This window comes from Lissotriton vulgaris, chromosome 9, assembly GCF_964263255.1.
Source record: "Lissotriton vulgaris chromosome 9, aLisVul1.2, whole genome shotgun sequence".
NCBI classification, from domain to species: Eukaryota; Metazoa; Chordata; class Amphibia; order Caudata; family Salamandridae; genus Lissotriton; species Lissotriton vulgaris.
In genome coordinates this window covers 500,157,222-500,181,997 of record NC_141697.1, presented here as the reverse complement: position 1 = coordinate 500,181,997, position 24,776 = coordinate 500,157,222, and the positions used below count along the sequence as shown (strand labels likewise).

General features: G+C 44.8%; 1 protein-coding gene across 5 annotated transcripts in view; it reads left to right on the top strand.

Annotated features, from left to right (window-relative positions):
- Positions 1 to 24,776, top strand: part of PCNX4 (pecanex 4) — a 348,026-nt gene that overhangs the window by 258,909 nt on the left and 64,341 nt on the right. For 4 of the 5 annotated variants that reach the window (XM_086937959.1, XM_086937961.1, XM_086937962.1 and 1 more), the window contains 2 exons: positions 13,887 to 14,947; positions 15,291 to 15,477. In XM_086937959.1, the coding sequence (XP_086794085.1) occupies positions 13,887 to 14,947; positions 15,291 to 15,477 (1,248 nt within the window). Of the gene's footprint in view, positions 1 to 13,886; positions 14,948 to 15,290; positions 16,844 to 24,776 lie in introns of all 5 variants that reach the window. The other variant, XR_015299954.1, reaches the window with a different exon arrangement.

Genomic DNA, 24,776 nt, shown 5'->3' with positions numbered 1-24,776 from the left:
TCATGCACCAGGTACAACTGAGCTCCCATGAGAGTAGAAGATTATAAAAAAAATCCTCATTCAAAGTATCGGGCCACATGCTATCATAACAGTTCACATATTACACCCCTGGAAGGTTAGGAGCACAACTGAAGACAGTGGATTTTCCGAGGGCTAATAATGGCTGCTACAGACCTTCTGCTCAAATATTCCAGTATTTGTTTAATTATTTTGTCAATATAATTTAGAACAATTTACACTTAGAGGGAGAAATTTTCTGGTAGCTTGATAGCATTTCTGCTTCCAGCATTAACAGTCATTAAAGGCCCTCCCTCATTTGGTCCCACATCTGCAGCTTAGGTGCATAACTTGGTAGACAGCCAATGAAGAACTCACCAGGGGGGTTGATGATATAGTGAAATGGTCTATGATAAAATAAGATGCCCTTTAGAATAAGGAGGTCCAATATAAACGAGCCTCACATGGGATGTTGCATAATACAGATACACCATTTTACTGAAGACATCAATGGTCAGATGTTCAAAGAATACTGGTAAAAAAAAAAGTTGTCAGAATTTACCACCACACTTTCTTAGACCAATCCTTAATTTTGCAAACCGACCACGGAGATAAAAAATCCGTTCACAGAAAAAGAATCGCATAAGAACAACCTTCCTCATAAATATGTTAGGCAGGTCACAATTTGCGCCCGACTGTTATTGGCTGCAGTCACACAGATGTTGGCCTGCAAGGGACAGCAGACTACCATCCCAGGCAATGTTTCAAAATTGACTACAGAAGAAAGCATATGGGCCTCATCGTCAGCCCTACACTGCACTTATTTCTGGCATACCCGATGGAGTGTGAGAAAGAGGGCTTTGGAAGTGCCTGAAGTGTGCAATGCAAAGGCCGCACAGCATCGTGACAGCACTACAAAACGTGTGGCTATATAAAGCGCTCCCTGCTCTGCAGACTTCACTAGGAGGCGATAACATACTCATCTAATCGATGGGTTGTTGTTACTAGGGCGACTGACAGAACCCAGCGCAAGTGTCAAAAGCTGGCAAAGTGGGATGGAATGGGGGTCGGGCACAAGGATGTCAAGCTGCGAGATTCTCCTCCTCTGCTGAGTGAGGCTGACACTTATAATGCACAGTGCTCTTCTGGTGTATGCAATAAAAGCCATCCTAGCGTTAGTACAAGCAGTGCGGAATGCAGCCTCGCGGCCACCTACAGCCACAATCACATCACCTCACTTCTGACATCACAATATTGCCTGTCATTTTCTAACCTACGTCGCCATCTATATAGGCCATTGTGAAGGTGCACACACACAGTACAGTAAGAACACTTTGAGGCAAATTCAGAATGAAACAGATAGTATAAGACCTGGAACATTGGTGCAGACTGATCAAAGGGTATTTGGGTTATTAGCAAAAACTAACAAACACTGGCAAAGCCGATTAATTTGATCTTGCTAACCTATTGGCTTTGCCACTGCTTTTAACCAATAATTTAAAAAAATAGAGAGAAAGGCCCCAAGGTATGTCATTCAACAGACGTGCGCAAGCATGATGATGTATACTCCATCATACATGTGTGCTTATGCAGAAAAGTGGTTTAAATACTGCTGACCTGCCAGCACAAACGGATGCTGCCAAGCCCTCCCAAAAGAAATACAAATACTACACAGCTAGGGGAGCAAATGAGAAGCAGGTTGGGGGGTATTTGATGAGGGGGAAGCAGCACAAAATGAGACAAATTAATGACCTAAGTACTATATTTCTTAAAAACTGATATCTATATTGTCCAGCTGTCATATTTTAGAATTGGCGACAGTGACTGTAGGTACAGTTAAAACGAAAGACCCGCATGAAATGTTTTCTACTGATTACTAGTAACTTTTACATAATTTGACAAAAATTTCCATCCTTAAAAAAAAAAAGGAAAATATATGCCTGAGATGGTTCCCAAACAGCTTTGTGCACGCTTGTCAAATGATGGCGTGTTTGATATTACACTACATTTGCCATAAAAGATGGCATTTAATCCAATTTAGTTGGTTTAATTTGAAAAAAACAAATAAAACCTAATTGAATAAGAGGGTTCATGAGTCAGAATCTGGCTGGTTCTGTCAGTCAGCTCACACAGCAGTTCCCTGTTTGTGAACCACTTTATGGAAAGAGAAGACAGTGGGTGACGTTTCAGGAGAATGGGCATGCTGCCTCCTAGGAAGACTGGAACAAATCCTATGTCAAGTGTGAAGAGTGCCCTTTGTCCAAAAAATAAATAGTTATGTTTGACCAGAAGGCCGGCAAACTCAAATTAGTTTCTTTGAGTCAACATGCACGTTTTCTTTCCCATGAAATGCCGCCCATTCAATCAGCACTAGTACTGAAGCAGAGAAACACGGTTTGGGGAGCGCTTCACAGTCTTTGTGTATGCGTTTTGTGTCTGAGTGAGGGAACCACAAAGCTCAAACGTGTTTTGTGGTTATGCAAACATGAATTATTGTCAATTGCACGTGGATTGTGTTGTAGGGGGTATCCGGTTGCCAATCCACAAAATGTCTCCATATGCTGTATGGTTGTGGACTGACTGTAATGATTAATTATACATCTATGTGGGTAGTCTCCTATCGCCTCGTCGCAGTATACGCATATAGCATGCAAACGAGGGCCCAGCTCTGTTTACACTACACAGAGAGAGCGAACGCAGAGGCAGCCTTCGTGGACCCGGCAAGCTTGAACCCCTCCGCAACAGCATTTTATCAAACGTCGTGGGGCAGGCCAAGGGCAACAGTTTTCACTTGGGCAGGGCACGTGCAAGCATAACGGCCGATGTGAGCTTTCCTATGTGCAAGAACAGATGTGAGTGCAGGGAGGACACTGCCAGTGCTGACTGCAGACTAGGGTTAACATCTTTAAGTGGCTCGTGCCTTCACCAGAGGTCCCTCCCTGGTACTTACCTCAGTAAATTAAACCCTCCTTTGGGCATAGTCTTTACCCCCTTACTAAGCCAGTAGAGCGCCTACTGGCATTTGAGATTATGTAGCGCTATACAAGGTCTTTCATGTGTTCATAAAAGTGAGCAGGGTCGACAGCCCTAGATGCCAGGTTATGACGCGACAGAAGGTAAAATACACTCATTTCACACTAAGACTGCTCCGATTATTCATTAACAAGAATTACACCAGGGGCAGACCTTCGGGTCCGTGACGTGCACTCTTGAGCCCAACAGAACAGTACCTTTGATACGGGGTTGCCGTGGACAATGCGGGGAACAGCTGTGGACCGGGTCGAGTCTCAGCAGGGCGCCTGAGGTGGGTCCGGCTCGTGGCGGCGTGCGGCGCTGGAGCGGGGCCTGGGGGGGGGGGGGGCTCTGCTAGCTGTCAGGGGCGCTGTTTATGTCCTGGCTTCTTCGATGCGAAGCTTGCAGGGAAATCCTTCGGCGGGAAGTGCACTTTAGAGCGGCCCGTACTCCTTTGTACAGGGCAGCTCCTCTCAGTGTGGCACAGCCTCGGGGATTCCCTCTGGTGCGGGGTGGGTAAATACACTTTACCGGCGTTGTGACACGGGCCGGATACCGGGGAGCAGGCAAGAAGGGGAGGTGGCGCTCAAGGGCACGCACCTTTCAATCTGCTCACTCGGGTCCCGGCAGCTCATGGGGGGCTGCAAGGCGGGCGGTGCACTTCTCCTCGGAGATGGGTGGAGGCAGGGTGCGGGGCGGCCCCTGAGGACACGGTGTGGCGGCGGCTGCGATCAGCGGCGGCACACGGGTCAGGGCGGCCACGGCACGGCTCCAAGCACTTCAAGGCAGATAATCCTTGGGGTGCACACAAATGACGGCCTTCAGCGGGGCACGAACTCGGCAAGCCCAGCAGCTAGGGTCGAAGGAGGGGGAAGAGCCCGCTGATGTGCTGACCAGATTCAGGGGCGTACCCGAGAACTGGCTTTTGGCTGACGTAGCCAAAAGCCAAAAATTCTCAGGAACGCCCCCGAATCTGGTCCTGCATTGACGGACAGGCCAGTCTTCCAATGGCTAGCCTCCATTTATGGAGCTAGCCAATGAAAGACGGGGCGTATTCCAAGCCACATATACTATACTCATTAGCTTTTTCCTAGCACATGCGTACTTCGTACGCATTGGCTAGGCAAAACCTAAAAAACCAGGTGCCGGTCCATCCTCCCTCCCCAATTTCCACCCTATTTCTTTACTCCCATTCCCGGGAAAGATCTTGGAGAGCCACGTCACCACATGCCTCAATCCTTTTATTGAGGACAACCACTTCCTGGCTCCTCACCAGGCAGGCTTTTGCCCAGCTCATTCCACGGAATCTGTTGTCCTATCCGTCCTGGATGAGCTCAGACTGAGTGCTGATATCCACTTCCCTCAAGCTCTGGTCCCCCTCGATTTGTCTGCCGCCTTCGACACAGTCGACCATTCCATCATTATCGACCGTGTCGAGGGTGCCGGCATCCGGAGATCCGCTTTGGCCTGGCTCACCTCATTCTTGGGGAACCGCACACAGGCTGTTCAGTTAGCGGGCTTATCTGCTCCCACTCTGTCATCTGTGGGGTCCCCCAGGGCTTCCTCTCTCTTCCCCTTCTCTTCAACCTCTACATCTCCCCCCTTTATTGCCGCCCTGCAAAAAATGGAGGTAACGGTATTCAACTATGCTGATGACCTCCAGCTCATCTTCACTCTTTCTCCCCTGTCTGAATCAATCCTTCATTTCCAAACCATCATGACCTTCATCAGCGACTTGATGAATGGCAACCATCTAAAGCTAAATCCCGATAAGACCGAGCTGGTACTTACGGGCGGCTCTCCCAGTCCATGGTCTCCTGCCTTCTGGCCTCCTTCCCTTGGTCTTCCCCCTTCACCCTCTGTTTCTGTAAAAACTCTAGGTATTAAAGTTAGCCAGGACCTCACAATGCGCCTCCAGATTAGCACTGTGGTTTCATCATGCTTTTTGAACCATACGCAAAATCGCCCGCTTTTTCTCTTTTACAGCTCTCAAACTCATTCTTCTGGCCATGATCTTGTCACGCCTCGATTATGGCAATGGCTTGTATGTAGGTGTTCCAGCATACGAACTCCGGCGCCTACAACTAATTGATTTATAGACTTCCTAAATCCACTGTCACTCCACTGTTAACAACTCTCCACTGGCTGCCCATCTCTGAACGCTCCTTATTCAAGATGGGCTGCATGATTTTCCTGGCCCTGGCTGGCACTGCACCTGCCTTCATCAATTCACAAAATTAAAGCTTCTGTCCTGCTAGAGATTTGCGTTCCTCCTCCCACCTTCTCTTACATGTTCCTCGCATTAAGAGGAAAAAATTCAGAGGCATGAGGTTTTCCACCTTGGCCCCACTTTTCTGGAATGCCCTTCCTTTTTCTATTAGGTCCATTCCCGCCTATCTGGATTTTCGTATGGCCCTTAAAACCTTCCTCTTCTCTCACGCTTTCCCACTCTAAGCAGCCACCTCTGTCCCCCCTGGAGCTTTCCGTCCTCAGCGCCAAGAAACCGTACGGTGATCGAGCACTATATAAAACCCTTAACTTCAACCTCTTTTTGTCGAAATATTACCAGATTTTGTTGGGCAGCCAGCTGGATTGGTTGCACATAAAAATCCCTCCCCTGCTTTCAACTGGAATGGAGTAATGTACTTTAGAGAATGGCCCTTGCACCATAGCCCATTTGAAGAGATGAAAAAGGCTGCCAGAGACTTCCTTAACTGTAATGTTCATAGCCCATACCGCTTGCTGTAGAAATGAATTCAAGCAAATTTCAGATGCATATCGCTAAGCATCTCAATATGTACGAGAATGCCATTGCAATCTATACTATAATCTACATCACAAAGAAACAGCTTATTATTTTACTCCTCATGCCTGCCTTTGTAGATGTCATTATCATTATTGAACATTTATAATAATTTGGTATTCAAGGTGATGGCCAATCATTTTCTCCCACTGATGCCAATTATTGACCCTACTAGGCAAATCAGTTTTTCTTTCATCATTTTCTATATAATTTACTGTAAGGCTCCTGTTTGCGTTCTTATACCAGGAGAATCTGGATGGTTATTTGTCCATTGCCAGTTTTGATACAAAGTATTTTATTGCTTGGAATGACCTTTCTTTACTGAGGTTGCTGGGAGTTTGTTGATGCATAACTGTTTGTGCTTTTTTGTGTGGTTCAATAGCTTGGATGGTATAAGACAATATAGTGTTGACCGTTTTGCATTAAATAGAGAGACTAACTAGGACAGCTCTCTGTCCCCTTTACTTGTCCTTGTGGTTGAACTGAACCAGTTACACATACAAATTAATCCATAAGGGAACCTATTTATATTTTGTCAGAAATCTGTCTTCCTGTATGTAGATCATGGGTGCTTAACCTGTGGTCCAGGATGCCTGGGGGTCCTCAAAGTCTACTCTGAGTCCATAATTTCTTAGAAAATGAAATACATTAACAGATTAATAAAGTGTTTCTAAATAAAGAAGCAACATTTAAAAATGTACACCTTTATGTAAATGTGAAGGAATTTGAAATTGGAAGTTAAAATTGTTAGAAACATCAGATAGATTTGTGGGAGCAGTGCAAGTGCACCATACAGGATATAGTATGGATGATGAGTGGCCTCAATTGAATTGGCAAAATATCCAATCTTCCCATTAAAATGTTTTATTTGTTTATGAATTAAATAAAATATTTCATCATTTGTGTACTTGTTTAAATGTTTTTTTCTATATTTTTAGGTTTCGCCTAGGCAGCGCTTGCTGTATTCACGATATGTGCATTATAAAGCTCCCCCTTGCTTCCTGCCCATCTTTATAATTGGCTCCTGTCACTGTCCTTTGTAAATGGTGGCTTTTCATTGGTCATTAGGCTTTGTAGTCCCTCCTTATTACCCCCTGACTCTTTTTGTAACCTCCCATGAGGACACCCCCATTACTTGTGTTGTTACTCCCTTCATCAGCTCCACATAGAGCACTACCTAATCAGAATTATTATAATAATTATTTTTTCACGTTTGAAATCTATTAATTCTATATATGAATATAGCTATTTGAATGTACTAGTGGTACTGTTTTGCCTGCAATGCATTATGGGAGTACCTTATGTGACCAAATGTTTGTGATGCTCACTAGTGACCTCTAGGAGCAGCTTGTGGTACTGGCAGTACTGGTGCCTTACTTACTAGGGACGTCTAGGAGCAGCTTGAGGTACTGGCAGTGCTGGTGCCTTGCTTGCTAGGGAAGTCTAGGAGCAGCTTGTGGTACTGCACCTACCACCTTCTAGAAATGTTCCTTCATCAGCTCCACATAGTCTGAATATACTGCTGGATATTACAGATGTAATGTTATTAATCTGAGGTATACGGAGGCACAGCAAAGGCGCATTGGACAGATATGGATTTGTACTGTGAATCTTTTTTGGAGTCACATGTTGTGCATTATTCTGACAGCTTGTGGTTGGGTCCGGAATTCTCCTTTGTAGTCTCATTTTTATGCTGGGCGTCATCAAGGACCTTTTGGTGGGCGTCATCAAGGTCCTTCCCCTTGTGGCATCAGGCGTACGCCGGGTAGTTTGCACGGAGCAGCACCCAGGACACCTCTTTTTAGTGGCAGTGCAAGAGGAAGAGGACCGGCCAGAGAGGCTCGAGGTCCTCAGCAAAGTGACTCACTCAGGCTCTCCCCACCCCCAAACACACAACACCAATGGAGTTTGGAAAGGGTGATTGCTTTGTGAGTGGGAGGCAATCACCTCAGACAACTGGATACTCAACATTATGCGACACAGATATTGCATCGAACTGATGAAAAGAACAAAGGCACAGAAGAGAAGCATTTTCATTATCTAGTCTTCTGCAAGAAGTGAATAACTCTTGCAAAAGCAAGCAAAAGAAAGAGGATTTAAAGAAAAGAGATCATCAAAGGGATACTGAATATATTTTCTGGCGATAAAACCAGATCGGTCCATTAGATCGATAATCGACTTAGGCTACTAAACAGATACATAAACATACAGCGAGTCAAAGACCCCTGAAAAGGGGGATTACATTGCCACTATGAACCTCAAAGACACCAATGTGCAAATACCAATGAACCACAGGCACAAGCAGGTCCTCAGACAAGATACTTTATCAGTTCAAAGTATTACCATTTGGGATAAAATCTGCACCCAGGGCATTCACAAAGTGTTAGAAGTAGTAGAACATTTAAGAAAAAGGGGAATCCACATACACCCCTTCCTGGATGACTGGCTGGATGGTAAAGATGAATTTGCAAAAGATGCCAGGAGGAAATTCAAACAGTAATGCAAATACCTCACAGACTAGGTATTTCCATAAATCCGGAGAAAACATCTGCAGTACCGAGTACGACATTAAATTCAAAGAAAGGCATTCCCAGTATAAAAAGGAGCACTGGCATTGAGAGAGCAAACTCTCCGTTACCCAGAGGGGCATTTTCGGACAGTGCACTGTAATGAAGCTGATGGATATGATGGTATCCTGTATACCGCTCATTTAATATGCCAGTTTGCACATGCGCCCCATCCACAAGTGGCCACTGAGCAAATGGACACAGGGAGCTGGAGAAACTAGCGGTTGTCATCCTGGCTATGCAGAAGACACACAGTGGTGGCACCTAAAAAACATCACTATAGTAAAACCATTCAAGCCATTTACTACAGTGACCATTTACCACTGATGCATCCCATACTGGGTGAGGAGCACAAATGGGAAATCTGAACATCAGAGAAATATAGAACTCTACAAAAGCAGTAAGGCATATAAATGTGTTGGACAGAATTCCTAGCGTTGAAGGCCTTCCATTCCAAATATTGAGGAAAAGAGTACAAATACAAACATACAGCATACTTACCAATTACAACTTGAACAAACCGGGATAACAAGAACATATTAGCTTTCCAAATTGGCCCAGGACATCTGGAAATGGGCAGACAGTCTAAGCAGGGACAGAAGTGCCTTGCATGAATAGGGACTGACGGATCAGATACTACAAGGAGTGTTTCAAAGGTGGGACATACCTCTCATAGACCTGTTCGGAGCAACAGAAAATGCTAAAACCTATCACCCAGGTATCCTCGCCAACTGTCATGGGAGAATGCCTTTTCAATAGGTTGGTCAGGGAAATTTGCAAACACCTTTCCCCCCAGTAACATTGATGATAAATAAGTGCAAACAGTCAGCTTTGACACCACGATGGACAAGACAGACATGGTACTTGGCCCTAATAGAGATCGCATAGTGAGCAGTAATAAAACTACCCCGTTCACAGTTCCGGCCGACAATACAGGAAGGACAGTCATGACTTGTGGAGCTAGGCAGCTTCAGACTAGCTTTGTGACTCCTGAGGCCACAGAATTCAGACACTTGGCTCGCCCACAAGGAGGCTAGAAGACCAACAACTAAAATGTACCACATATATTCAGAAGTGAAAAGGGGAAGTGGTCATCAACAGTAGAAAGTAAGACACTAATCTCATTAGTGTCTTACTTTCTACTATAAGACACTAATGCATCACTCGAGGTCCCCTTGACGAACATTATGGCATACACTAGGGTGTGTATATATATAGGGACACACTTCTTTACTACACTAATTTCAAGAAATTCCTGGAGCTAGCAAGGAGAATAGCCCCACCACAGGCAGCAGGCACACCCATGTAGAATTTGAGATTAGTGCTCCCATAACTAATTAAGGAACATTTTGAATAAATGTGTTGGACAGAACTCAAATGTTTAATATTTAAATCGGTCTTCCTAGTAGCTATCACATGACTATGCATACTCGGTAAATTGTATGGGCTGACAATACACAAATTCTACTGATAGACAGGGACAGGATGGTTATGAGAACAAATCCAAATGTTTCCCTAAAGGTCATCGCACAGTTCCGTGTTAAGCAGTGCATCAAGCTTCCCAGGTTCTTCCAGGAACCAAAAACACATGCAGAACGGGCTCTCAATACATTTAAATGTGAGGAGGGTAGTCTTGTACTACCAGCAAGAGACATTACCAATAAGGAAGGAACTCATTTTTTTTTTATTTCCTTAGCACCAGCGCACAAAGGTTTTCCGGTGTCCAAGATGACTAGGTCAAGAAGGATATTACAGACAATCGAGACATGCTACAAGAAAGTGGGAGTGCCACTGAAGAAGCTGAAGGCTCACTCCACCAGGAACAAGCATTAGCAAAGCCAGTAGGTCTCACCAATGTGAGAGCTGTTGGCTTTGACAGTGTCTTTCACCCATGTGGTATAGCAGCAGGGTTACTGCCGATCGCCTAGCTTTTTTCCCTAACTTATAGGCATGCTGCTGTACAACACGGCTAAAAGACATTGGAAATGACAATGGCTCTTGCATAGGCGGGACCTTCTAGCTTTGCCAATGCTTGTTTAACCACGTACCATGACCGATACAGTTTTGGGGTTATTTGTTTGTTAAAATGAAATATAACAAGGGATTCATTGAGTGTGAAGGATAGTATAAATATAGCATATGAGACGCAAGCTGTTGTGTTAAGGACACACTGGCCATTCAGTTCATTTTGCACCAGGTAACTTTCACTGATGGATTAAGTGAAAGAATAAGCGCACCAGATGAGTCTGAAGTAGGATCTACAGTAAAGGGGCACAGACCGTGCCACTCCTTACCTTACCTGGTTTGGCTGGTTTTGGAGGCAGCTTTGGACATGCTGGTTGCAGGGCCAGAAGCACTCCACTTCCTTTTTTACTGCTCTTTTAGTTTAAGGAAGAGGAGTCAATAATTGCCAGACGAACATGATAACCTTTGAACTTACAGTAAAAGGCAAAATTGTGTGTGTCTGCAGCTTTGATGTTTCCTGCAGTTCGTCTGGGGTCCGATGGCATTTTATCCCTGGAGCTATCTGATCCCATGATGCTGCACAGTTCACGTGTCCTACAGAAGCTCCTCCTGCAGCATGGGGGATGCAGAAGAGTCTGCCTGTCAATCACTACAGGGGGAGGAGGCTGGACGGTTCGGCACAGGGCTGGACGGTTCGGCACAGGGCTGGACGGTTCGGCACAGGGCTGGACGGTTCCGCACAGGGCTGGACTGGGTAATGAAAAGGGGCAGAGCTTCCGTTTACAGACAGCACAAAGTCCTCAATATATGGCAGGAAGGTACAGGAGTCACGTAGCCGCCACCCCACATTAGCAGAACAAGAGGGGCCATCCTTCCAATCAGTGTGTTCCGTGGTCACTTTTAATTGTATTTTTAACACTCTGGCACATGCAGCACATATGGTATGTCCCATGTAAAACATGTTTGCATCTCCGCCGTGCCCTGATGGTGCATCATTGCATGTAGAATAAAATAATGTGGGGCAAATCACGTAATCTCCCAACCCCATAAAAAGTAAACAAGCTCACAACCTCTCTGCTACCTACACTGACAGTAGGTAAACTCTGACCAACATCAGCTGTGGTAAGCCCGTAATTGAGCAACATGTAACATGGTGGGATGGGTGGGGATGGGGACAGGGACAGGGACAGGAGCACAAGGGAGAGGGGGAGGGGCTGAAATGCGTCATGCGCCCCACAGAAACCTGGCAGAACAGCACTGTAATGAAAGTTTAAAGGAAAATGGCATCAAAAATGGATATAGTCATCAAAACAAGTTAGCAATCTGAGAGGATGAGACTTTGGAACCGGGTTAGAGTCTTGGCAATGGCTCTTCCCGTGCCTACAAAAAACATGCCTACTGTAACAAATAGAATGAAACACTGGCAAATCCAAAGAGAGTGCGCCGACCAAACCATAAATACAGAAAAGAGTAGGAGGACATGTAACGGGGGCAGTAGCCATGAAAGTGAAAAACGCAAATATCAGCGTTTCACCATTACAAAGAATGGAATTTAGATAGGCATTCAAAGGAACAAATGAAAAGCGTTGGGCGTGATGAAAGCCCACAGAGTCGACACAGCATGTCGTGAAGACAGTGTATGTGCTGCCTATGCAAGACTTAAAAAGGTTAGCACCTGTCTTTCTGCCAAAGTTTCATTTAGCAACATATGTGGGGCAGTGATATGGCCTTCCATCCATACCTTGACCAAACAGTATTGTGTGGGGATTCAAGCCAAAATAGAACCGCAGATCTGAAAGAAGGTATTAAAACTCCTATTTGCTAGCACACACTCATTTCAACCCACCTTCTTGTAAGAGACTAACTCTACAAAATCATTGCACAGCATCTTAGTGCAGACAAGACTCCTGCTTCAAATCTGCGATGCCCAGCAAAAAACAGAAGCCAGGGACCACCAAGGAGAATTCTGGACCGAACGACTAGATGGCAGAATAAGGCACAGCATGTAAATCCAGAAAATTCTTCAAACTGCAAAACTACTCTTCTAGGTGAGTAACCTTTCCGTTATTACCTTTTACTGAGCTCCTCTTACTAGTATGGATTGAAATGTTCACTTATTCATTCCTGTTATATAAGGAAAACTTTGCTGACATTCAGGACTAGTTAGAAGTTGTGGTGCCCAAATGGTTAGATTTGCTAATATCAAAGATGATTGAAATGAGTTTCGCTAGGGCACAGACTAAAACTAGTCTTTTAAAAAGGTGCTTGCAATACTATTAATGTGGCAGCAGCCTTATGTTATACTGGTATATACAGTCATGTGATTAACAGGCTAACAACATTTTTGTTATTAGTAAGGTAGCCTCTTCAAACAATACTGTAAATGAGATCAACTTATAAATATTTCAGGTTGCATTGACTTTAAAGCTGTTTATAATGATTGCATTCGTTTTATTATGATTTTGGACTTGAGGGCCCCACAATTGGCTTTAAAAAAATGAAATCACTTTTCCTCAGTCCTTCAATAATATAGTGTTGCAGCCTGCAGTCTGATCAGTGCATATTAACCACTGCAGAATCTAGCAGAAGCTCATCTTCTTGCAGAGTATGGGCTGCTAGAGGATTGGCTACCAGATTCCTCAGTGTTCCTTTATGCTTCTTTTCCTCCCTCCCCCCCCCCCCCCCCATGCCCCCCCCCTCTGTACGGAACACCCACAGCCTCTATATTTTATCAGAGCCTGGATTTGTTCTGTAATATTGCCAAGTTGGGTGTTTTTGCTGCTGGTTTGCTGCTGGAGACATTTATTTATTGAACGTATGGTTCCAGCAGTTGTGCGACTTAAAAGCAATTGTGGATACAATGCAATGCTTATATGAATGCATTTTAAACTCCGATTTCACCTCCATACTGATCACCAAGCTTATTCATGATTTCACCTCTCATCTGCTGTGCACAATCGTTAGAACACTGGCAATAGAAAGGGGCACTGCCATAGTAGTATTGCTAGAGGCAAGTGCAAGGAAGATTTTGGATTCTCTGACTGGACAGCAGTGGGCAGCAACATGCACCTTGCTGTGCGTATATCCATGATCTAGCATACATTAATTACTATATCAACTTTATAGGTCCAGATTGGTAACATAATTGTCCTCGGTACATCTGCAGAATATGCAATGTATTTGTCAGAGTAGGAAACCATCTGTAGAAGGCCATTGTTTGTACATTATATACAATGTAATGCCGTTCTACAACAATGTAAGTTGATGCTGTATAAAATGAGCAACCTTAGCATCTTTGATTGTTGTACATTCAAAAAAGTGAATAACCTGTTTAACAGTACAAGGGTCATAGACCTTATACATCATTTGAGCCAGTCTTTTATTTTTAAGTTGTTAGTGTACATTTGGTCATTGTTACTGTTTTATAAAGGGTATCACTTTTATTTTGAGAATAGACTATGCAGAAAAAGAAATACATCTTTTAAGATTTGTCAAAAAAAGGAACAGCATTTTTGTACTGAATTGTATTTGTTATGTCTTAGGGATTAGAATTGCAGGAAACATCCTGTCATACTGCAGAAGCACGGAGAGTGGACGAGGTCTTTGAAATGGCCTTCGAACAAGAAGAGCATGGCTCATCGTTTTCTCTCAACCACCATTTTGGTAACATCTTAACTCCTTGTGCTGTTCTTCCAGTAAGATTGTATTCTGATGCAAGGAATGTTTTGTCTGGAATCATTGATGCGCATGAAAACCTGAGACAATTCAAAGAAGACTTCATTAAAGTGCTTTTGTGGACACTTGTGCACCACTGTTATAAAAGGTCGCAAACACAGACCAGTTCTGAAGAAGTACCAGACACTAAAAAGGAGGAAGTTGTGAACTTACAACTACAAAAGCCAAATGAAATTACCAATATGTTTACGGAATCTAAGATCGCAAAGGATGCAGTAAGTTTTACTGCTGATGCACTTGATGAGTGGTCAGATGATGATGAAGATGACCTGTTTGATCTAGAATCGAACAGAAGGAAAAAGGTAGCAAAACCGCTTGGACAGCAAAGAAGTCATATGTTGACAATTCCAGGAACTATAGAAACTCACAGTATGCGTGGTGATACATTGGAAGGAATATCTGCAACTAAACTCTACACCTTTGTTGGATTTGGGCTGCCAGCTGTTGACAAAGGAAAGCAGCAGCATACATCAAATGTTCCATTAGTGGAGTTCCGCTGCACATATTCAAAACTGCTAAGCATACCAGAAGACTGGAGATCCCAGTCTTTGCCCAGTGCCAGGCTCAATGAGATGAGAAAACTGTTCCCTAATGACTGGTACCAATTCATTTTAAGTCAGTTGGAATTTGATCACTTGAAAGAAAAACCCACAAACTTAATAGAAGAAATTATTAAAGACAATGCTTTGAAAGAAATATATGTTCAAGGGATATTCTCTTCCTATTATGGCCTGTTTGGGACAGAATATGCTGTTCCCAGTCCTAGTTACCTCTTCAGAGCCTACTCTGGTGGCTTTCCATGGTCTGTGGACCTGGACTGGTTGGAAGGAAAACCTGATTTTTTTCAACTTGCACTGAAAGCGTTTAGGTAATATATTTTTTATCAATTGGTTAAATGCCTTTATTTATATTATTGCCTTAAATGATCTGTCAGCTTAAATTGTGCTGATTAATTTGCATATCTTGATTTTGAGTCCTCATTTCTTCCAGTAAAATTCTGTCGTAGCCTAATTCAAATGGCATTCGTAAAGTGTTGTATTAATTTTTGTTTAGTTATAGATTTACTATTTGTGGAAAATAATGCCTTTACTGCATTTCTGTTCTACTTTACTTACTCCATTTTCTTTCTTACTTTAAAATAGTACATACTTTCAAATGGTAGTAAACTTAAAAACTGTGTTAACTATGCTATCTCTATTATGTTCCTCCAGATATGCTTTTAAACTTATGGTTGACAAAGCAAGCTTGGGCCCCCTGGAGGATTTCAAGGAACTGCTTAACTACCTTGAAGAATATGAAAATGACTGGTACATAGGCTTGGTATCTGATGCCGAATGGCAGCAGGCAGTTTTGCAAGAAAAACCATACCTTTTTTCCTTGGGACATGACCCTAACATGGTGAGAAAACAAAGCACAACTGGAAGAGTATAATATGAGAAGAAAATCATCCTGCAATATTGTTTTCTTTTTAAGTATTAGATATGTTTGCATATGATGCAAAGAAAGTTTTGGGATTGTGCTTAGGAGTTTATTTATTGTGGCCATATTCATAAAAATCCTTGAAAGTAATTGAAATACAATATTTTCTGGGAGTGGCTGTGAATATAAACAGTTGGGTAAAGTGTCCAAACAGCTTTCATAAAAAATAGAGGTTGAGAATATTATGAGAAGGTGTGGCCGACATGAATGTGGTACTATGATCATTAAAGTAGACTTTCCCATGAAATTCCCTCTAGAAACACATATTCAGGAAACCACACTTTCTTAAAGAAAGCAAAAGGGAATGGGTTCAGTTTTTAGCTGCGAAAAATTTGGGATTAAAAACGTTGTCGTTTAAGTGAAGAACAGATGTTCGGACCTGTACTGCAAAAGGTAATATTTGAGACTCCTTAAAAAGGGTTTTGAAAGATTTCTAGAATAAATGTTTAGGGTCATGTTGTAGTTGCTAGTTTTCCATATGTTATTCTGCAGTCATAGGTACAATATATTGGGACTGGCAAGTCTTCACAGTACATTTGTTAATTTAATGCGTTTCACATAGTGCATACTTAAATTCACCGCAAAAATCTGTTTCAGCAATTCCAATAACCTAAGTAACCTATGATGTTTCTACCATCGTTCTTACATTGTTTTAACAGTCGACATTTCCTTACCTTTATTATGTCAGATGCTTATAGCTGGTAGGGTAAGAGATAATGTTCATGGCTTGACAGAAACAGCCAGTTGCATAAATAAGTGGTAGCTTCGGCGAGCAGCCTTCAGGCTTAGTCTTGAAGGAATGTTAAGCAGCTAGTTTTACCAGAATGCAACCTTATAGTATTGGGTAAATGAAAGGAGAACCACACCGTGTTAGGTACATATAATACAAGCTTAAAAGTAGTAAGCTCTACTGAACTTCGGGCTGGGTAAGTCAAGGGCTGAGCACACCCTTTCTCCAACCTCAGAGAGTTTAGTTCCCACTAGGTTAGGTTAGCTCTTCAGAGCCATCAATTCCAAGGAAAACCTCTGAGAGGCTGGCTTCAAAATGTGCATCAAAGACTCTGAAACCTGTCTTCCTCGTCATTGACTAGGCTACTGTGAAGGAAACAACACCTACTTTGATGACTAAGACGACAACATCAACAACCTTCCTGAGCACGATGACTAAGATTCCAGCGACCACAATCCAATCCTCAAAGAAACACTCCAGGAATCAACCTCCTCACTGAAAACGGCATTCAATTCAACTAATTTCAGAACACACCTCATCAAGCAAGGTATCTCTGTTTCTCTTCCAGGGGATCCTCATCAATAGTCATAAGCATTAGAATATTCCCGCCCATGCGCGGGACCCCGGAAACACTATATGTGCCCCACATATATATATATGTGTATATATATATATATATATATATATATATATATATATATATATATATATATATATATATATGCAATAGCAGCCAAATAACATCAGAGCTGAAATATGATGTGAAGAATTTCCACCATACACGAATAATAAGCATTAGAAACATGAGAAACAACACCAAAGATTGTTTAGAAACTGTTTTAATGCTCAGAAAGCAGTAGAAATTCTCATAAGTCACTGGAAGCATAGGAAGCTCCCAGGCTGCATTGCAAACACACAGTGTAAAAAGACTGAAAAGCTAACCTGTAGCTGAATAGCAATAAACTGACACCGTGCCTTTAAGGCACTCATGACCCCCTGTATCCCATCATGCCCCAGGGGTGACAGTTAGGTCAGTTGTTCTTTCCGGCTCCTTCAGAGAAGGACCCTGGTTACAGAGCTCCACTATTTTTCTGGTTTTTGACAGAAAAATACTTCACTTTTGACAATTTTTACTCTTACTTTGACATTTAATATCTAGTCAAGTAAGATACTGCTTTTTTCAGTCAGTTTAGTGAACATTTTCTTCTGAGAATGCCTTCACTCTTTGACAAATGTCCTTCTTGTGGCAACAAGAAGGCAAAATCAGACAACCATGACGTCTGCATCCTGTGTCTGCCTGAAGATCATGATCCAGGCATCTGTCCTCATTGTGAGCACCTGTCAGGAAGAACTCTCAAAGACAGGGAGAGGATTCGCATTTATGGCCTGGCTCACAGGGCTTCAAGAGGAAGATCACCGGTGAAGAAGGGCTCCAAGAAGGTTCATACATCTTCAAAAAAGAAGTCTTCATACCCTTCAACTTCAGCGTCGGGCTCGGCGCTGAGAAAAGAACCACCGGTGGAGTTTTTCTCTTCTAAACTACCGTCGACGGCGGGCTCGCCGTCGAAGAGAAGACCAGGTACGTCGACGACGTCGAAAGATCCAACTCCGTCGTCGCAGGAATATGCCAGCCCACACCACAGGTCTCTGCTTCAGGATCTGTTGGAGGAGGTGGACAAGCGTAGCCCTCCCAGGTGCAAATCACCTGTGAGACCACCAGCCAGATCTCCCAGAAGATCCCGATCTCCTAGAAGGGAACCTCGGACAGAAGATCCGATCAGGTCTCGCTCTCCTAGGCGATCCCGATCTCCTAGAAGGGAACCTCGGACAGAAGATCGGATCAGGTCTCGCTCTCCTAGACGGGAGGAGCGTTCAAAAAGGTCGCAGGAGCGGAGACACAGTGCTCACTGTAGACGTCGACGTACTTCGTCTACTTCCTCTACCTCTTCTACCAGATCGTCCAAGAGGGACTACTCCCCTACGTTGACGGACAGTCCTACGTCCAGGTCCTCCCCAGTGGATGACATTGGCACGTATCTGGATGTACTGCAAAGAGGAGCACTGAAACTGAACATTGAGATGTCTGTCCCTCAAGTAACAACGACAGTCATTTTTGAGACTTTACACAAGAGAGCCATCTCCCAGCCTCTGCTGCCTTTAGTCCCTGGGATTATGGATCCTGTCAAAGAGGTTTTCCTAACCCCAGCGGCGATCAGAGCGGTGCCAGCCTGCATTCAGAAGAAGTACAAACCGGCATCTTCTGACCCGGTGTTTGTCAAATCTGACCCTCCAGCAGACTCTGTAATTGTGGCAGCGGCGAGGAAGACACATGCTGTCGCTGGTTCCTCTTCAGTCCCACCAGATAAGGACAGCAAAGCTCAAGACTCCTGGGGTCGAAAGGTTTGCAACTCAGCTGCTTCCACTCTTAAGGTTGCTAGTGCAGCTGCGCTTCTGGGTCGATACGACAGAGCCTTATGGGACTCTATGGAAAGATTCAAAGCCAAACTGCCAAAAGAAGACTAGCAGGACTTTGAAGAGACCGTTACAGAGGGGTGTCTGGTGGCGAATCAGATGATAAGCACGGCTGCGGATGGTGTAGTGCTTTCGGCTCATTCCTATTATCATGGGGTTTGTGCCAGAAGATCGGCCTGGTTGCGCCTTACAGGTCTGAAGCCGGATGCTCAGCATCGCATCCTTAATCTCCCCTTTTCGGGTTCCGCTCTCTTCGGGGAGCATGCGGACGAAGAGATGACCCGAATGAAGACGGTACTGGATACGGTGAAGGCGGTGGGCTTGGAGAAGAAAAAAGAATTCAAGCGCTGCTTCAAGACCAACAGGGGGAGAGGGGCTCAACAGAGGGTTCAAACCCCTCAGTGGTCCCAAAATAAGACCCAAGGGAAACCCCAGTTTCGAGGCAAGCCCAGCAGAGGTAGAGGAGGTCACCAACAATCCTCCAACACCACAAGAGGAGGAAAGGCCTGAACAGCGGCTTCCTCTGGCGCCGTTACCCACTCCAGTGGGAGGAAGTGCTTCACAACACCTGGCAGAGTGGGTCAGCATCACTAAAGATCAGTGGGTGCTGAATATACTGCGCAATGGATACAAGATACGTTTCCGTGCTCCTCCGAAGAGCATCCCTCCAAAGAGCTCTTGCCCTCACCAGCTAAGCTTGCTCCGACGAGAGGTGAAAGTCCTACTGCAAAAAAGAGCGATAGAGGAGGTTCCTCCCGCTCTAAGAGGAAAGGGAGTTTACTCCAGATACTTCCTTGTCCCCAAAAAAGATCAGGAGGACAAGTTCAGACCAATACTCGACCTACGACTATTAAACAAAGTCATCGTCAAAGAAAAGTTCCGCATGTTGGCGCTTCACCAAATATGTCCACATCTTCAAGCCGGAGATTGGATGTGTTTGGTGGATCTGCAAGATGCGTACTTTCACATCCCAATTGCTCAACAACATCGCAAGTACCTGAGATTTGTCGTAGGGAACAAACACTACCAGTACAAGGTGTTACCCTTCGGTCTCAAGTCCGCACCACGAGTCTTCACCAAATGCATGGCAGTGGTGGCGGCTTTTCTTCACAAAAAGGGTCTCTTCATTTACCCGTACCTGTACGACTGGCTCCTAAAAGGTCCATCTCCGCTACAAGTAACGCACGATCTGCAACTGTGCCTGCACCAGCTACACAGGCTCGGCCTCCATGTGAACCTGGAGAAGTCAGTCCAGCAGCCTACACAGTCCATCCACTAACTAGGCTCCGTTCTGGACACAAGCTTGGGAAAAGCGTTTCCTTCGGAGGAGAGACTTTCTTCCATGAGTCAGAAATGTGGGATTCTGCTAGAGTCTCGGCTTCCAACAGCCCGACAAGTAGCATCCCTACTGGGGTCCATGGCGTCCTGCATTTTTCTCATCCCAAACGCCAGGCTGAGAATGCGTCCTCTACAACAGGCTCTGGAGGATCAGTGGGACCAAGCGACAGGACGCTGGGAAGATCGTATCACTCTTTCCCAGGCGACGAAAGACGCCATCAAATGGTGGACTCGGAGAAAGAATGTGCTGGTGGGGGTACCGTTTCACCAACCCGTTCCTTCCCAGTCTATAGTGACGGATGCCTCCCTGCAAGGCTGGGGAGCACACATGGGTCCGCTTCAAATTCAAGGCCAGTGGTGTGCGCAGGAGCAGACATACCACATCAACATGCTGGAACTCAGAGTGGTATCCTGGCTCTCAAAGCTTTCTTACCAGCGATCAAATCCAACTCAGTCCTAGTTCAGACGGACAATACGACCACCATTTTCTATCTGAACAAACAAGGAGGCACAAGATCTTGCCCACTCTCTCGAGAGGCTCAGACAATCTGGCATTGGCTTCTCTCTCGAGGGCTCACAGTGGTGGCAGTGCATCTTCCGGGCGAGTTGAACGTAAAAGCAGACGCACTCAGCAGGCATTTCGAAGATCAGCCAGACTGGGTGCTAAACGATGAAGTAGTAGAAGAGCTTTTTCGTTGCTGGGGTCGTCCATCCATAGACTTGTTTGCAGATGACGAAAACACCAAATGCCACGCCTTCGCGTCCAGGTTCCACCGGCCAGGAACGCAAGGGAATGCTCTACTGATGGATTGGGCAGGGATGTTCGCATACGCATTTCCTCCCCTAGCGCTGATTCCGAGAGTAGTTTCCAAGCTCCTCAGGTCGAACATGGAAATGATCCTGATTGCTCCGGATTGGCCTCGGCAGTGGTGGTACCCGGACCTTCTACATCTGTCTGTGTGTCCACACAAACGGCTCCCTTGCAGGCCGGACCTGTTGAGCAAGATGAACGGGAGGATAATGCATCCCAACCTCCTATCATTGAACCTCACAGCATGGCTCCTGAGGTCCTGCAATATGGACATTTGAACTTGCCTCCCGAATGCATGAACATTTTAAAGGAGGCTAAGAGACCTTCCACGAGAGTGTCCTATGCGTTCAAGTGGAAAAGTTTTACTTGTGTTGTAGGGATCATCACTTAGATCCGACTAAGGGGCAGGAGAACGTCATCTTACCATACCTCCTTTCCCTGGCAACTGCTGGTTTAAAGTACGCTTCTATTAGAGTGCATTTGTCATCTATTGTAGCATACAGAAAATCACCTGATCAGATGTCTTTCTTTCAGGTTCCAGTGGATAAGGACTTCCTCCAGGGGTTGAAAAAGTGTATCCCCCTGTGCGAAATCCTTCTCCTCTTTGGGAATTAAACCTAGTTCTATCCAGGTTAATGTCACCTCCTTTCGAGCCCATCCACAAGGCTTCCTTGCAACATCTCTCTTGGACTGCAGCCTTTTTGGTGGCGATTACCTCTGCGCGCAGAGTAAGTGAGATTCAAGCGCTCTGTGCGAAGGAACCATATACTGTTTTCCACCACAACAGAGTAGTCCTAATGTTAAAAAGGGTTCCAAAGACAACCAGTAACCAAAGACCCTTTTATGTTGCCCGGCGGTATCGCCTCTGTGACCCACCAATGATAATCAATGAAGAAGCAGGCGCTGGAGACTGGAAGGCAGGAAACAAGGATTTTATTCTCTCCGGAGGAGAACACATCAATTCAGACAGCAAGTATCGTCACGAGGTGCTCTAACCACATCTCTGAGGCCTGGCCTCTTATACTAGGGTTTACAACCTTTATTGCACATAACACATTCTCGCAATACTTTGATGTTTGAAAGAACATCCTCAGAATCTCCCCTTCGGACCCGTTCCCACATACATTTACAGTTGGATTCCCCACCCCGGTCACAACAGGTGATGGTTGTCGCACAGCAGGGCATTCCGCCGATTCACGGAATGCATGGGGTTGATCGGATCTCATAGGGTGGGGGCTTTGATCGGCTCGAGGGTCTTTTGATAGGGAGGGGAAGCTTCCTACTGTACGGGTAATAAACAGTGTCCGCAGGGCCAGGTGGCGGCCTGGGAGCAAGGAAGACAAACGGGGACACAGGAAAAGGGGGGTTTGCATCAAAAGGATCTGAGGCCATGAAAGGAATGAGGGAAGGTGTTGTGCTGGGAACAGGATGGGATTCTGCGGTGAAGCTGCGCTGAAGAGGGGTTTATGACCCAAGGCATGAGAGAGCGGGGGTTGTCAACGTGCAGGGGGATGCTTGCGAGGTTAAGAGGGAGAGAGACGCGCTGGCTATCAGCGAGGGGCAGGGAGGCCATGGTGCTCAAAATGGCTGCCGCTTACGCGCACGAATGGGCTTGAAAAGGGGCAAGATGGCGCAGATAATGTTCACCAAGATTGTATTAATTTTCCACAGTCCTCCCTTTAACATTTCCAAGACATCTTGCTGGCCTATTTCCTATCTATTCCTATTGCAGCGGTCATAAGTAAGGGAGAGGGGACTTAGGCAAGGGAACTGTGCATATACATCATATTATAAACATCACATTGAAAAATCTCATCATCTAGTAAGTGGGTTCATTGTTAAGTTGGTTGCAGGAAAAGATCATCGTAATGCAATATCAGACTAGAATTACGTAGTGAGGGCGTTGGGCACAGATCATAGATACTTATAGTCATTCGAAATAGGAGCTGGTAAGGTATCATATAAGTAAGTCCTTTTTTTGTATTCGGCGGGAGCATAGTCAGTCCAATGGTGATCGGGAGAGAAATGAGATACAGAAAAATAAAAATATCAGAGTTCTCGGTGTCTTTGTCGTCTTTTGTTGGCACTGTTAAGCACCTGGATTGCAATTCGTTCTGTCAACAGGAATGTTCATGTGGATTGAGTCGTTGGAGGTCTGCAGGCAGGGGTACATTTTGTTTGGTTTCGCCAGACCTCATAGGAGAAATGCGTTACGGTTTTGGAGCAGGTGCATTTTCTTCCGTAACCCAGAGCATAGTTATTAGGAGGCAGAAAAAGGATCGTGATAAAGTGCAATTGTTCCTGAGTTGTGAGATCTGTTTGTTTCTTGAGTTTCTGTGGTGGGTATTTCCTGTTGCTTCCATCATCTTCGAGGCGTTCAGCAGCGGGTAGAACCACATACTTCGTTCATCTTCTCTTTAGGGGCGACCCTTGGTGGAGTTCTAGGTCACCGTTCTGAGATTAACATAGTTCGTGGTCTACTCGGTCGGAGTTCCCATCCTTTTGACGCAGGGAATACCCCTTTCTGGGTAGCTCAGTAGGATTTTGGAGGAACTTGGAAGTTCAGGTGGAAAGGTGTGGGTGTGAACAGTCCTTATGGTAGGTCGGAGGAGGAGGGGATGGAGCAGGGCCAAGTCAGGAGCAGATCAGGGGGACGGAGAATTTGAGACAGGCGGGTCCATAACCAAGTTCAGAGAGCGGGGACCTTTTGGCACACGTCGATCATAGAGCAGGGGCTACAGGTCAGCCCTTTCCTTAGTTTTTTTTTTCGAAACAGTGCCTCGTCCTGCGACTCCTTACTGCTGTGGTCTCGCCTCGGCCGCCGTTGCTGATGTTCCACAATCTGCAGTCAGGCCGCGTGCTCCCACATCCGGTCTCTTTCTCCTCCGACAGTGATACCCTTAAATGAGTTTTGAAAAGACAGTTTTTAGAGATTTTTGCAGAAGAAGGTGATTACATACATCTATTTCTCTCCCAACACCAAGCAACTGGGGTAAGCACTCGCTACATTTGAGATTTTGCAGCCAACGTATAAACAATTGATGATGGGTTTGCTGGATTCCTTACAACTTCCTTTTGTGGCTAATTCTTTGGCGCTTTGTTGGTTATTACATTCATTTGTCGTGGTACGAGGTCTGGTACCCATTCATTGCATTTCGTCTATTACAGTAGATGTCAGTTCTTCTGGTAGAGACCCATTTTCCCTAGTACGAGTCTTGCAAGGCTAGGCTGGTTTTCAGGGCTTCGTATTTTACGAAAAAGTGCAACGTGCTATTCACCACAGTCTGATAGGCATCCTTCTGAGGGATGAACATAGGCTAAACAAGTCTTCATTACGTAAAAACATCTTATTTTCAACAGGGCTTACCACAACAAGTTCTTTCGATTTTTGATCTAATTTCTAACTTTGCACACATCTTTCTAACTTTCTATATAAATCCTCGCAACCTGGTTACTACAAAAACTCGGGGGGTGGTTTGCAATAATTATTAAACTTATCCTCGGGGAAGGAGGGATCTTATGGAAAACAATTAGGAACACAGTGAATTGGAGCAGGGGGCGTTTTTCAGGCTCTTGTTCAGGGTAGCTGATACCAAACTGGGGGCATTTTGGGAAGACGGGGGTGTCTTGATAATTGCTTACTGTTTGGGGTATGGGGACAATTTGGAATGGGGATGGTCGCATTATCACAGTCATATTTTATCATAGAAGCCACTGACAAATGGTTCCCTGGCTGTGGGTCAAATTTAGGGAACCTCAGTCGTCTTACCTGTCCCTTTCCTTTTGGCCAATTTAAATTTCATCCATATTTAGCAGAAAAGGAGAGGTAGTAACGTGGTACCGATACAATTTTATTTAGGACGAATT